Here is a 15,359-nt window from a genome sequence, read left to right as displayed (position 1 = left end):
TTTGATGACATTGATACATTCCTTAAAAGATTCAATTTATCAACACTGACATAAGAAGAAATAGATAATCTTAAGGAACTCCTTATTCTATGAGACTGTTTGAATTTGTAAATAGAAACTTCCCAACAAAGAGAAGTCCAGGCCCAGATGACACATTCTACCAACTTTTTAAGGAATGAAGGAGAAAAAATTAAACCATTTTACATAGACTTCCAGAAACCAGAGGACAATGTGACAATTTCTGAATTCTTTTATAAAGCCATTTTAACTCTGGTATAAAATCTTAGCAAAGACTGGGGCTGGGAATTTAGCTCATTGGCACCACACCTGCGGGGTCCTGAGTTCGATCCCCAGTACTGAGAAAAAAAAATTCTTAGCAAAGACATTATAAGCAGAAAATTATAGATTAATACCTTTCATGAACATAGATGCAAAATTGTTATACAAATTTTACTTAATTGAATCCAAATATTAATTGACCAAATAGAAGGGAATCCTAGGAATATTTGATTGGTTTAACATTTGAAGATGAAACAGTCTTAATTCATCACATAAACAGAATGGAGAAAAAATCATAGGTCATCTCCATAAATGAAGAAAAGCATCTAACAAAATTCAAATCCAAAATGATTGTTAAAAAAAAAAAAAGAAAAATTGGTGATTTTATACTAAATGATGTTATGTTAACACTCTGTATAAAGCAGTCAGGCATTGTGGTACTTGCTTAAGGACAAATGGATCAGTAGAACAGACTAGAGTACAAAAATAGTTCCACATATATATAACCAACTGGTTTTTGATCAGGTTGCCAAGTCTAGTGGAGAAAGGAAAGTCTTTTTAACAAATGACGCTGAATAACTGGGTATCTCAATCTCTATTTTACTGTTTATATAAAAATTAAGATTACAGATTAAATATAAAACAGTAAAGCCTGGAGATAAGATATCTTTACAACTTTAGGATAGCCAAAAACTTCTTGGACATGACAAAAATACACTTAATGATAAGAGAAAAGACTTGAGGCTTGTGCTCAGTTGTAATCCTGGCATTGTGGGAAGCTAAGAAAGGAGGATCTCAAGGATTGCAAGTTTGAGTGCATCCTGAGAATTTACCAATTTAGCAAGACACTATCTCAAAATGAAAAATCAAAAGGGGCTGGTAATAGCTCAACCTGGAGTACATAGCAAGGACCTATCTCAAAAAGGAAGATGGGAGTACTTTCAGTGGTAAAAATATAATCATCCATGACTGTGGGATCCTATTGTTCTTTGTAATTTTGTAATTTGGGAATCACATATGTGTGCTATTTTTTTCACAGTTATATTTATACAGCAGAGACCTCAGGTATTTTACAGGGTCATGCAATTTATTTTTGAGTTAAGAATATACTATACCAAAAATTCAGTAACTATGTCCGGGGTACCAGTATCCATATGGGTAGATTGGTAGAACCCAAAGTGAATGACTATATTTTTTATTGCAGCAAACCTACTGTTCCTTGATTTATACATATTTTAATAAACTTTGAAAAATAATTTTGGACTTTGTCAGGTATTTTGGAAAACAGTAATAGAACTCCAATAAGAAAGCAGGCATATTCTTAAATCTAAATGTGTTCTTGTCATTATTTAGCTGAATGAACCTATACAATATATGTGCAGCAAGTACAGAAAGTAATGGTCAAAGATGTAGAAGCTATTTTCCTTCAACACACTAACCAGCTAATTTGCTTTTGTTTTTCTTTACAGTTCCAGCTCCTAGCTTCTGCTCTATTCAAATCTGGTTCAGATTTTACAGCTTTAGGTAAGTGTGCCAGTATAATTATCCAGTCAGGGGCCCTAGCATTTGAAAGATTGGCTTTTGGTTTCTTTTAAATGAAACATCAGGGGAGGTGTCCATCCAAACAACTGGAGCAAATCCAAAGGTAGTATGCAACATTTGTGACAGCCTGCTAAAAGCTGACTCTCCAAGCATCATTCCCCACTTTGTGGCTCAGTTTGGGATTCCTGCTACAACAGGTGCATTATGATGTAAACAGGTGGCAGTAGGGACATGGTCAAGATAAATTAATTTGTTCAGCACTGCTTTGTAATTAAGTTTGTATTACTGACATACTGTGAAATTATACTTGTTAAATGGTTTTTCTTAGTTTATTTTTTGTGGAATTGTGTGGTGTCAGAATGGTAATGGGCAAGGCAGTGAAATCAGTCATTTTGGGAGAAGCGAAAATGAACTCTTTCTTAAGAATGAAAAATATTTTATTGGTTTGTATCTTAATCATTAAGTTTTAATTGAAACAAGTTTTTCTTCATCTCAGATGCGGGCATCATTCTTTACTAAGAAGTACTCTCAATTACTAAAAAGTACTCTCAAATAGTATTATTTTATTTATTTATTTTTTATAATTTAATAGAATATTTATTTACTAAAATGAAACATCATTTTAATAAAAGCATAAATTTATCCATGGCTCCCTTTCCCATCAATCAATAGATAATGCTTTAAATTGGAATTTAAAACATTCAAATTCCATATAAGGCTGTTTCAAATAGTATTATTAATGAACTATTAAAGCAAACTACACTGTAGTAAAGTACAAAGTCTGTAGAAGTTTCAGGATCCAGACCTTTGGTCAGATGAATTTCTAAAGATATTTTTGCTAGGATAACTTGTTGGTAGTTCAGCTTTTCATCAGCATTTTGTTCTTTTGAAATATGAAAATTTCCTGCTCTCTGCATGTTATTATAATGTATAGTTATACAGTGAATACACATTAATCTCATTGATTCCAGTGCTTTTACTATTTGCCTTAGAGTTGACATTTTCTAATATGTATATGTAATATAAATATAACTCTTTATATTTGGAATAAATACTTTGAGATGCCAGTTTAGTTTTGTTATTTATCCTTTTGTCTCTTAAAGGTTAACTATTCCTCAGAGAAAAAATATAAAACTATATATTTTAAAATTTATATAGATACAAATTCTGGTGTTTGAACTGAGAAGGGAAAGAATAACAGCATTTCTTGGACTTTTGCCCTCTCTTTGTCCATAGAAAGCAATTGAGGTGTTGCTATTGATGAAGGTTATCCCAGTCTTATGTTCTAACTCTAGAATATGTAGAATTCTGCAAGGCTAGACTGAACAAACTTTTGTAAAACATGACTTCAAGTAGGTTCACCTTAGGAATGTTCCATATACTTGAGGGCTTTTAAAAAATGTCTTTGGTCTACTAGCAATTACAACTGTATGATGACAGAGAATCTGGGTATAAACATTATTTTAGAAAGGTCATACCCTTTTAAATTTTATCATTTGTAGCAGAGATGTAGTGATATGTGAATTGGGAACTTTGGCACATAGATAGTTTGAATGAATGTGTGTCTTCTTATGCATACCACAGCCCAGAGCCTTTATTTTTATTTATTGGTAAGCAGTATTAAACTATCTCTGCCTGACTTTTAGCCCTTAGAACAAGAATTTCTTGGCAGTATTTTAAAGATGTTAGGGTGATATCAGCAAATATTTTACCTTCATTTAAACTCCTTTCTTATGTGTCTGCCCAGTTCCCTGCCAGCTAATATATTTTGTTAGGAACAACTTGTTTTACTTGGATTCTAAACAAACCTCAGATGTACAAAGAACAATACAAACACGACTGAGAAAAATACAAAAAAGGAAATTCCTGTGAGATTCTGTCTGAGGGAGGCAGTATAGTTTAGTAGGTAAATTATAGCATAGTGGTTATGAGTCAGAGTCAAGGGTGACGTACTAACTCTACTGCTGGCTAATTTTAAAAGTAACCTGGAGCTGGGGTTAGAGATCATTTATAGAACACTTGACTAACATGCATGAGAGCCTGGTTTTAATTCCCAGCACCACAAAAAAAGAAAAACAGTAACCTTGAGGAAGTTACTTAACCTTGCTAATCATCACTTTCTTCATAATAGAGGAAATAAAAGTAATATATCACTTGTTTTTTAGAGCAGTCATTGTTTTTGGACAAAATATTAATGATGTGATAGCTAGTTAATATTATTTTTATGGGAGCAGATGTTATTCTAAGCATTTTTTCATGTCATAGCTCATTTAATCCCCACCACTAGGTGATCTCTTTTGTGTATGAAACCTGGGATGCAAAGAGGCTGAAGTACCTTGCCCAGGAATAGTGCTAGTGGGTGACAAAACCATGGTTCAAACCTTGTCAGTATGGCTTCTGAGTTCATTCTCTTAACCATCAACTAACTATATTGCTTCTCATAGAGTTTACAGAAGTTTCCACTTCTCTGATGATGTTAGTTCCTCATTCCATTTTATGGTGAAAATACACTTGAAAAAAATGTAGTGGTTAGGGACAAGTGGTTTAGAATGAATATTATCTTTTTGTCTTAACTCTGCATTTTATTTCATTGTGTTATTATACTCCCACCTAGTTTTGTTTTTTGTGGTTTTTTTTTCTTGGTACCAGGGATCAAACTCAGGATCTTGTGCTTGCAAGGTAGGTGCAGCGCCACTGAGCTAACTCACTGGCCCTTCCACCTCTTTTCTGTTATGTGTTTTTTTAAAAAAATTAACTACAGGTTTGGAAATTTAGCTCAGTGGTTCAGCCACCTGCCTTGCAAGTGCAAGGTCCTGAGTTTGATCCCTGGTACCAAAAAAAATTTAAAAATTTAAAAAAGAATGTTTGGGCTGGGGATTTAGCTCAGCGGTTTGGTGGCCTACCTTGTGAACGCAAAGACCCAAGTTCAATCCCCGGTACCAAAAAAAAAAAAAAAAAAAAAAAAAAAAAAAAGTAGGGGAATTTATTTGGCTTACAGTTTATAGAGGTTTCAGTCCATAATTGGCTGCCTCTGAGGCTGGGATGGCAAACAAACATCACGGAGGAGAAACAACATGGTGCACACAAGTCAGCAAAGGTAACAAGAGGGAAGGTTAGGGCTGGGGATTCAGCTCAGTGGTTCCATTGCCTGCCTCATAAGCACAAGGTCCCAATTGTGATCCCTGATAACAAAAATAAATAAATAAATAAATGAAAAATTAAAAATTGACTACAAAGCTTAAGATTCTTAAATGACCTCTCTCAGTCTACCCTCTACCCTCAATTATAATCATATCTGGTAGATCTTTACACACATACCCCTGTAAAAGAGACATTTAATTCAGTTGATTCTCATTATTCAAAATAATTACATTTATAAAGTCATAGGAGATCTTTAAATGAATGGTTACAGCATTATTGCTCCTCTGAGAAATAAAGAGGTTTCTGTGAGCCTCTGGTTAAAATACTTTTTCAGCTGATCAATGTATATAACCTTTACTTGTATGTATTTCTATTTAAAGATTCCTTATTTAATATATATTATTGTTTCATGAACAGTGAATTCCTGGTCAGCAGGAATAACTCATGCCTGAATGAAGCTTATTATGAAAATTCTCTGTAAAGCATATCATGGCTTTCCTGCACCTAGAACACTAGACTCTTGGCAATTTTAAATAGTGAAGTCACCAAACCACATACAAATGTGGAAAATGGCCCTAAACAGAATGAAAGTACAGTTTAGTATAAGAGCTGAAACAGGGTCGGGGATTTAGCTCAGTGGTTCCGCCGCCTGCCTTATGCAAGCACAAGGACCCGAGTTTGATCCCTGGTACCCCCCCCAAAAAAAAAAGAGCTGGAGCAAGAAAGCATAGATCATCACATAGTTTAACCTTGGGTGATATGGCTTGAAACTGTGTCTATGAAACTATATATGAGATCTTTCGTATTAGTTGAACTGATAACTACATATTAATCCAAAATAGGGGCCTACCATAACTTAATCATTCATCTAATTCTAGATAAGTTTCAGTTTTCTTTTTCTTTTTGTTTTATTTTGTTTTTTGAGGCAGGATCTCACTATGTAGTTGAGACTGACCCGGAGCTCACTGTGTAGCCCAGACTGCTCTCTAACTCACAGCGATCCTCTACCTCAGCCTCCCAAGTGCTGGGATTACAGGCATGCACCACCATGCATGGCAGGTTTCAGTTTTCCTGTTGTTAAATAGTAAAAGTAAAATGTATTTCTGAGGGTTAAATCTTCATAGCATATTGCTCTGTAATTTGAGCACCTCAGTAAATAAAAATTATGGGCTCTGGACAGACTGGGTTCACATTCTCTCTCTTCCCTCACCGATTGTGAGACCTTATTAAATTATTAACTCTAAGTTGTCTGAAAAATGGATTTTATGTACCTTACTATTTTGTGGCAGTGTAGTATGGTCATACAAGGGTTGATCAAAAAATACGGTAAAAAATTAAAACTTATTACAATGAAACACATGGCTATTAATCCCCCTCAGAATACTTTCCCTTGCTTCAAACACATTTAGCTTACTGTTCTTACTACTTTGTGAAGCAGTTCTGGAAATCCTTTTCATGAATGCATTTATGAGGCATGATTTTAAAAAATACATATGATAATTGCTGCTGCCAAGTGCCATCAGTGGAAAGATGGGCTTATAAAAATATTACAGTAAAAGTATTACAGTAAGTTGCCACTTACCTGATTCACTGGATCCAAAACAGTGCAGTTTGTTTGTGGCTCTTCACCAAAGCCAAAATGACTATAAAAGATAAACATTTTGAATTGATTCAACTACCGCAGAGCAACTTAAGACATTCATGAAAGAGGACGTCTAGCACTGTTTCAGAAAGTAGCAAGAAATGATGCAGTAAGTGTATTTTAAGCAAGAGCGAATATTTTGAAGAGGTTTAATGGCAGTATGTCTTTTACTGTAATTTTTAAAATTCAAACATTCACTGTATTTTTCATTCATGCCTTATATATGAAGTACCTTGCACATAGTAGAAACTAAACATGTCCCTCCCTTTTAAGTCATTTGATCTCATGAAAATGGTACTACTTCATTGGAATGTGTTATAGAATCACTATCTTTTCTTAAAAATATAATGTATCCTGCATTTTTACAAATTCAGTATGAAATAATAAAACAAGATGAAAAGTGTTAGAGTTAAATATATAAAGAAACACACCTATTTATTAAATCTCCAGTAGGAGAAAAGAGAACTAAACTTTTCTGTTACAATGCTTAAACTCTATACTGTCAGCAATGTATATTGTAAGGACCATAAAAGCAAAGAAATATTAGTTCAATCCCCAATACCCCCCCAAAAAGCAAAGAAATCTTGTTTTTGTTGGTAGTAGTATAAGTGTAGTAATTCTAAAATTCTTTTCGTATATATTTTAAGTTGAGCAAATGAGTAAATTATTATAATATCACTGGGAGTCAAGGTATTCTTAGTGGAAGAAGGGAAATTGGAATGGAATAAAAGATGAATTCTGTGAGACTAAAAAAATGGAACTAGCAGTAAAAACTTGTATTAATATTTTAAAAAATAAATGTATATGTGTATAGGCCTACAAACTATAATTGACCTTGGGCTTCTGAATATAATTTGCCACAAAAAAAGAACGAGGGTTTTTTTTGAGAAATGCCTGACTCTAGAGCAGTGCAAGGGTGAGCTTGGATATCTTCCTATATCAGGAAATAAAGCCATGCGCGAAAATCGATGGGTATATTTCAGAAAGACACAGAAACCAACTCTAGATTCCAAATCTGAAACAGTATGAAGTCTCACAATCAATGATGATAGTAAAAGGTTTAACATTAAACAACAGGGCTCAGGAGTATATACTGATCTAAACAAGTAAAATGGAAAGAAGAAAAAAATGCTCTTTATAATAAATGTCAACTAAAAGCTGTAGAAGGAATTGTAGAGTTAGAAAATCACATATAAATGATAATTGTTTCAGCAAGAATCAGTTACTGTTACTATTGGGAAATAAGATAATTATGCAATATCAAATTATCTCCCCATCCAGTTAATGAATTAAAAATTGGAAAACAACAACCAGAATTGGAGAAATATGTCATACACCAATTTAAACACGTGATCAAAATTAATGTCCCCAGTATTGGGACAAACTACCACGTGCCTTTTGAGTTGGTGCACTGAGAAGGAAGGATGCATAGAATCGCTTCTGGCTAAAACATCTCAAACAGCATCTGATCATGAAAAACTAATCATAGAACCCAAATTTAACATCTGTGCATAACTTCTCTGGGCTCCTCAAAAATATCTGTGCCAGAGATTTAGTTCAGTTCCACTGTGCCTGCCCCCGAAAGCACAATGTCCTGGGTTCAATGCCTCTGGTACAGGGGGTTGGAGGGTTAGGGTTATCTGTGTCATAAAAGATACTGAGACTGAAGAACTACTCTAAACTAAAGAGACTCGAAAACTAAATATAGGGCTGTGTAACTAAGTGGTAGAGTGCTTGCCAAGCACACACAAGGCCCTGTGTTCAATCCCCAGTACCCCTCTCCTCAAAAGCACACTATGTAGAGTGTGTAATCTTAGATTGGATTGGATTTTAAATTAGTGAGAAAAATGACTGTGGATAAGATTACTTATTAGGATATCAATGTTAAATTTTCTGAATTTAGTATATAATTGATTGTGTAAGTGGATGTTCTTGTTAACTGAAACGTGCTCAAGAATATAGGGGGATGGTATGTAAAATTTATTCTCAAGTAGTTTTACAAAATTGTGAATAGGTTATAAACACACAGAAGAATGTATCTGCAAAATGTTAACAACAGATGAATCAAAGTGAAACATGCATCTAAGTATTCACTGTACTCTTGAAACTTGTCTGTTGGTTTGAAAGTTTTCAAATACAAAATTGAAAATAAACCAATTTGGAAAATTAAAAAAGCATACTATAGAAAAAAGATTAATCTCACCACTCAGAGATGAGCTTTGTTAATATTTTAGAGTATTTCCTTCTATTCATTTCTGTGATATGATAGTAGGCTTTGATAAAAGCTCAGCTCAAAGGAAGAAATATTTTCCTTTCAAACTTAAGACAGTAATAATAAAAATTTTAAAAAGGAAATGTACCATTCTGGAGACATCATTTCTTTTCTTTCAGGAAACTGGTACCCTTGGCAGTGTTATATTCTATTCCCTGTTCTTACAAAATTAAAACAGATTGACCCTAAAACTGTATTCTAAGTTGAATGGAGATCAGTCTGATTTGAAGTAGTTTTCATTGACCCATCATGGCATCTATAACTCTTTGTGGCTCTAGTTCTGTTTCTGATGGCACTCAGCAGGGCTCACGTCTCAGCTAGCCATTTCAACAATAGGAAAATCATATATTTTGTCATTTAAATATCTCATTTGTGTATAAGAAATCTGAAGCACCTGAGATCAGTATACCAGATGACTGAAAGAAGGAGGCATGTCCTTGAATGTTGCATTGGCTGGTAGGAACTTGAAAATTAGGCTTTTATTAGAGTTTAGGGAAGGAATATCTTTAGAGTAACAGTCCCCACCTTTTAATAATGTCATCTACTTTCTAATATTTATCTGAATAAAAGTAGTTCATTCTGTATTCTTTTATAATGTATACCCAGCAGAGTCTGGTGTGCAGTACTGTAACAGATGGTATTTACTACGTGCCAGGCACCATTCTACGTATTACTTGTTTTGTTAATTTCAGTCATCTACATTTTTTTCATTCAGTACTATGCTAATACCTCCAGCTCTCAGAGCCTTAGTGATTTTTTAAGCCACTTCCTAAAATCCTTTTCATTTTTTTTAAATAACAAAACATTTATTGGTGCATTTTAGGCATACATAGTGATAACATTCCTTGTAGGGACTAAAATTTCTTTAATGAATTAATAGAGGAAGAACTTTGTAAGGAATAGAAATCAATATTACTTAGTTACTGAAGTACCAGTCTTTCTGCTAGGTACTTTACATATCATTGCATTTAATATTCACAGTAATCTTATAAACAAGATTGTCATAGATTTACAGCTGAAGAATGCTGAATGCTAGAGAAGCTGATATTAACTAAGTCCACACCACTGCCAGGTAGTAGAATGGGAATCACATTAGCAGAGTCTGTCTGGTTCTGAAGCTTGATTTAATTTGCTTTTTTCCATTGTACATTGCTGCTGGTCTGAACTAACTTTTCTGTTACATGTTGAGTTTGTATGTTCTCTCTTCTTCACCAGGCTTTTCAGATGTGGATCATACCTATGCTCAAAGAACTCAGCTCTTTGACACCTTAGTAAATTTCTTTCCTGACAGCATGACTCCTCCTAAAGGCAACCTGGTAGACCTCATCACTCTGTAACTGAAGAGTCACTGGGCACACAAGTGGAGAACAGGAGTCACTTTCAGTGTTTGGATTGCAATTCTGTTGACTGAAGTGAAGCTGCAGTGATTGAGGACTGCACCGGCGTGTTGAAGGGATCTTTACCGTCACAAGTTTTAACCCCCTTCCTTCATACCTCATCTCAACCCCATTCTCCTCTTCTTATTTCTAAATTAGGCTAATAAAGTGAAATTGGTATTCTTTCCATTTAAATATATATTTTTTCTTACTTTAATTTTTTTCCATTAAGTTTATTGGTACATTTAAAGCAAACAATACAGTTACATTTATCATTGGGATCTTGTACCTTTACATGATATGTCTTGTTTCTTGTTTTTTCCCCATAACCCTGCCCTCCCTTCCCCCCCTTCACCTTTCCCTATTTACATCTTACTTTAATTTTTAAAAGTGAGTATAAAAGAAAAAATTAAGCAGTTTATCCTTTTCTAATTTTTTCATTTCTTTTTAACAGCACTCCCAACAGGCTCAGTGCTACAAGAATTTGGGGTTTTGTTGCTGGGTTGTTTTGACCTTTGTTTTCTCTTCCATCCCTTTCACTTTACCTCACATCATACAGCTGCTTGTAAGTGGTGTCACTAGTTTACTTCTTCATTCTTAACAGATGTATAGTTCTATAGGACAGTTGTTGTATGTTAAAGTGATATATGTGGTTGACTTGTCTTATATTACCTTAAACAGTAGACAGGATAGAGGGCTCGAATTTGCACCTATTGCCATAGAACTAAAAAATGAAATTCAAGATTAACCAAGATGCCCTATCACAGATTGGTGTATAATGTTTCATGTTATATTTTATAATAGCTATTACAGTAGCATTTGGCTTTCAGTTACAGAAACTGGAACTAAGGAGAGCCATTCTAAAAATGGCCATCAGGAAAGATCCAGTAGTGATTAATATGTTTGTTGATATCTTTGTAGTAATTCTGAAAGAAAATGATGACTCTGTTCAAAACCAGGGCTCTCATTTCTCCTATGTGCCATCTCTTTTTAGCAGTTCATTTTGAGGCACATGGGCAGTGAGGGGGGTCCATACCTGTGCACTCATTTTTCTGTACATCTCCCTGTATCTACTTCTAAATACCAATGTGTTGAAGAGTAGTGATTTGTGATTATCCATTGGTCTACAACTGACAGACATGTCATTAAGCACATGGACCAAACTTTTTTAAATAGTGAAAAAGAAAAGTAAAGATACAAATTTTTTTATGAAATAGAAAGGTATAATAGATGGGCTTTTCCATGGTTCCATTTTTATGTAGAGGAGGAGGTATGTATCTTCTAGTGAGATGCTGTGGAATATAATATGAGAAACCTGGATCTGACTAGTGTTTACATGTGCTCAGAAGGTGTGCTGATGACACTCACCATGCTTATGGCAAACTCGATGTAATGTCTGTCTGTCAGCTATTAAGAGTGAATGACTTCATGATTGAGTGTCCCTCAGTAGTAAGATTAGTCCTCACCAGAGAGAAAAAATTGTGCACCTCCAAAAATATGTATAGGAATGGGATTTTGAGATGTCTTTTCTCTCTTTTTATTACATGGTTTTACTTCTTTTTGGGATGGATAGAATATATATTTTTTTGCTAGGCTTATATTGTGCGTGGGCTTCTTGACTTTCCAAGTACCCTAAAGCAATTAATAGTGATTTGTTAAACCTTTAGATCTGTACCTTATCTTGTGAAAAGTATACTACATAATTCAGCAAGTACCAAATTGTATAGATACACAATAACCAATTGATTATACAGTTGGATAAATTCATTCTATTTGCAGACTTCTACAATTTGTAAAATGATTCTTCTGATTGACAGCCAAGAACATAAAATATTAATATCACTAATATTATAGCTTGTTGGATTTTATTTTATGGAGACAGATGCAAATCAGAATGTTGGCAAGGAAAAACTTAAACTTGATAAGACTATAAAAATTTAAAAGCTCCAATTTGGTTACTGTGAATTTTGGCACTTTAAAACATTTACCAAATGAAATTCTTCAGCCTTTCACCATTTATTCTTACAGTAATTTCTTTGTAATTTTTCACTAGTCATATTACTTAGAGAAAATTCAGTTTCTGACTTCAGTGATTTTTGTTTTTTCCCGCTTTTCTCTGCTATTGTGTGTGTGTTTGTTTTTTTTTTAAGGTATGCCTGTTTTAATTTATCCTTTTATTTTGGTGGAATTTTTTTTTTTAACTACCATGTTTAAATAGGTTTGAATCATAGTGAACACTTACTGTGCCTAAGTGATATAGAGTCACGGAGAAGGTAACTGACTAAGTCAGAATCTGTACCTTGGGGGTTTATTGGGCACTGCCAGGATTGACTGCAGAGAACGTTGGGCTGCCTGCATTCATAGCCAAGACTGACACATTGCTCGTATTTCACATCAGAGCCCTTCGTTGAAACTTGTTTAGTGAGAAGTTTTTAGTGAGAAGCTATATATATTCCAAGAATTCTAGCAGTATATTGGTGGTTAGGTAGCTAAATATAATAACACGTCCATTCATGAACTCCTCTGTTTGCAAACAATTCCCTTTGCAAACAAAAGCATTAGGCAAAATTGTGCTTCCATTTGCAAACTTCACTTTGGGTGACAAACATGACTATGGTCATCTTCCCCGCACAAATTCAAATCCCCAAAATCATAAAACAAATTAAATTTGTCAACCAGGGTTCCACTGTATATGTCCTTTACTACTTAAAAATTTGTTCATTCTGGCTTAGTCCCAAATTGAAAAACCTGGATGATGCTTTAGACACATCAATTAGTGGGGTACAATTTGCTTAGTTTATCCATAGCTTTAGCCTTTTTCCCTAATGGAATATATTATTTTCAACCAGAAATAAACTAGCTCCCAAATACTATTTTCAGTGCTTGTATTTCATGAGAAATGATTTGATTTGCAATTCATCTCTCTAATGAATTTGCATTTTATTTTTTGAAATGGCAAGAGACCTTGCATGACCAGCTTAATTAATTCAGAGTAAATCACTGTCTTATTCAGGTAAAGGAAGTCAGAGTTGGGTAGCTCTACCTCTGTGCTAAAGCTGACAAGACAACATTAACCTTTACCAAGGTCATCTTTTTAAGATACAGTTTTTCATTTATACTAAAACTGACCTGTCCATGTCTAATAAATAAAAACTAATAGGAAACTTGAGAAACTTAAGTTATTGGTTTGTCCTAGAAAGGCCAGTCAGATTTAGGGCTTAGTGATTTGTTTAAGCTTATAAAATGCACTCTTGAGTGAAATATATATATATATTGTATATAAATGGTTGGCAGCTTTTCATTCCAGTGGGTCTTTTCACACCTGCCTTAAAAGTGCTATGTAGAGCTCCATCTTGAGTTTCACATAATAAAAAAGGATTTTAAAATCTAACCAACAACTACAAACTTACAAAGCCTAGTGGGAGAGTAAGAACAATGCTTAATGGGTCAAAAAGTTTTACTCAGTTTCATGGTAATTACAGAGAGAAATTACCCAGTAATTGTTCTTAACATGGCATGGACTTCATTGGGTAATTGTGGATCATTTGATTATTTCGTGAGTTAAAGTTTTGTGAAGTCCTTAGCTGGTTGAGTGTTGTATAACAGTTGAAAATTACAGTTTGAAGTAATTTCTATGGGAAGGATCATTACAGTATGTAACAGTGTAAACAAACTTATGTAGCTATTCAGAATATGCCCTTTCCTAACACCTATTTTCTGAAAAAAAACCAAAAAACAAAAAACTTTGTTCATCCACAATCTCATCCCTTTGTAGTAATTCTTGCCTGAATTTTCACCAAGTTTTAACTAGTCCTTTTTGATGTGCTGACTTCCCTCAGAGAAAGTCTGTAGTTGTTGGAGGGATATCATGGAAGTCTGTGTACGATCATACTTGTAAGTTTTTGGACTCTCTAATGCAAAGATTTTTGTTTTCCAGTCTTTTGGCTGTGGCTTATATCTCCATGCGATTTGTCTTAATGTTAAACTGACTTTGCTATCCAACTCTAGTCTAGAGGTATGTCAGTTGAAGGTTGGGGTTTCCAAGTTTGTTGAAATTACATGGAACTGACTAGCTTATCTGAATAACATTGCCACAGCTTTGTTTTGGCACTCATCGCAGTCCATAAATTTCTTTACCAAATGCTCATTTTGTTTTTCCTCAATAAATGCTATCTCAAAAGATTTTATGTATGTATGACTTTTTAACCTTGAGTTCTTCCAAATACTGTGAATTGTGTTTCCAGTTATTTTTCTTAGCTAACTTTTTATTTTTTTCGTTTTGGTTTTTTGAGACAGTGTCTCACTGTGTAGTTCAGGCTGGCCTTGAGCTCACTATGTAGTCCAGGCAGGCCTCAAACTTGTGGCGATTCTCTTGCTTTAGTCTCATGAGTGCTGGGATTACAGGTGTGTGCCACCACTTCTGACTACCTTTTTTAGCCTCAACTTCATTGATTTTCTGTAGCATTTCTTAGGACCATTTTACTGCTTGAAAAAAAATCAGTTCAGAATCATTCTGAAGCAGACATGCTCATCATTCCTGTTTATGGCAAACAGTAATAGTGAAATTAAAAATATATATTATTGAATAACATTTAGATATTGCTATAAAAACATATGCATCATTTTCATTTGGAAAGTTATAATGGCTACAGCAGCTTTAATGGAGGAACCTGTGTTGGCTTCTTTTCCTGGCACTAGAAATTATTGTCATAGAACTATTGATAGAGTATAATCTTACAAGAGAACTCATGGAAAACTCGGTATACCACCACCACCAGAATTTCCATTTGCCTATTGTCTTTTTAACCTTTTTTCTGTTCCTACCTCCCATAAATAGCATTGATTTTCTGCTAATGTTGGGGTTTATATTATGAATTGGCTTTCAATTTCTGATATAGTTAAATATTAGGAATAGCTTCCATTAGTGGCTATGAAATTCATTTTTTTCTTAAAAATAAGTAAATGAGTGTCTTCCCCTCAAGAATATGACTAGACCCTGGGCTATGGATTTAGCTTAGTGGTATTGCCACCTACCTCACAAGTGCAAGATCCTAAATTTGATCCCTGGTACAAAAAAAAAAAAAAAAAAAAAAAAAAAAAAACCAAA

At 34.1% G+C, this 15,359-nt stretch overlaps 1 protein-coding gene across 2 annotated transcripts in view; it reads left to right on the top strand.

The window, feature by feature from the left end:
- Mkln1 (muskelin 1) overlaps positions 1-10,451 on the top strand; it is a 103,616-nt gene extending 93,165 nt beyond the window's left edge. The window contains exons 15-16 of one of the 2 annotated variants that reach the window (XM_019205662.2): positions 1,749-1,803; positions 10,168-10,451. In XM_019205662.2, coding sequence (XP_019061207.2) covers positions 1,749-1,803; positions 10,168-10,172 — 60 coding nt within the window. In that variant the 3' untranslated portion in view covers positions 10,173-10,451. Of the gene's footprint in view, positions 1-1,748; positions 1,804-10,091 lie in introns of both variants that reach the window. The other variant, XM_019205663.1, reaches the window with a different exon arrangement.
- The last annotated feature ends 4,908 nt before the right edge of the window (positions 10,452-15,359 follow it).

The sequence above is a fragment of the Fukomys damarensis genome, unplaced genomic scaffold, assembly GCF_012274545.1.
Source record: "Fukomys damarensis isolate Sample0158 unplaced genomic scaffold, DMR_v1.0_HiC HiC_scaffold_4, whole genome shotgun sequence".
In the NCBI taxonomy this organism is placed as follows: Eukaryota; Metazoa; Chordata; class Mammalia; order Rodentia; family Bathyergidae; genus Fukomys; species Fukomys damarensis.
The sequence above is the reverse complement of the archived record's forward strand: the minus strand, read 5'-3'. Positions and strand labels throughout refer to the sequence as shown.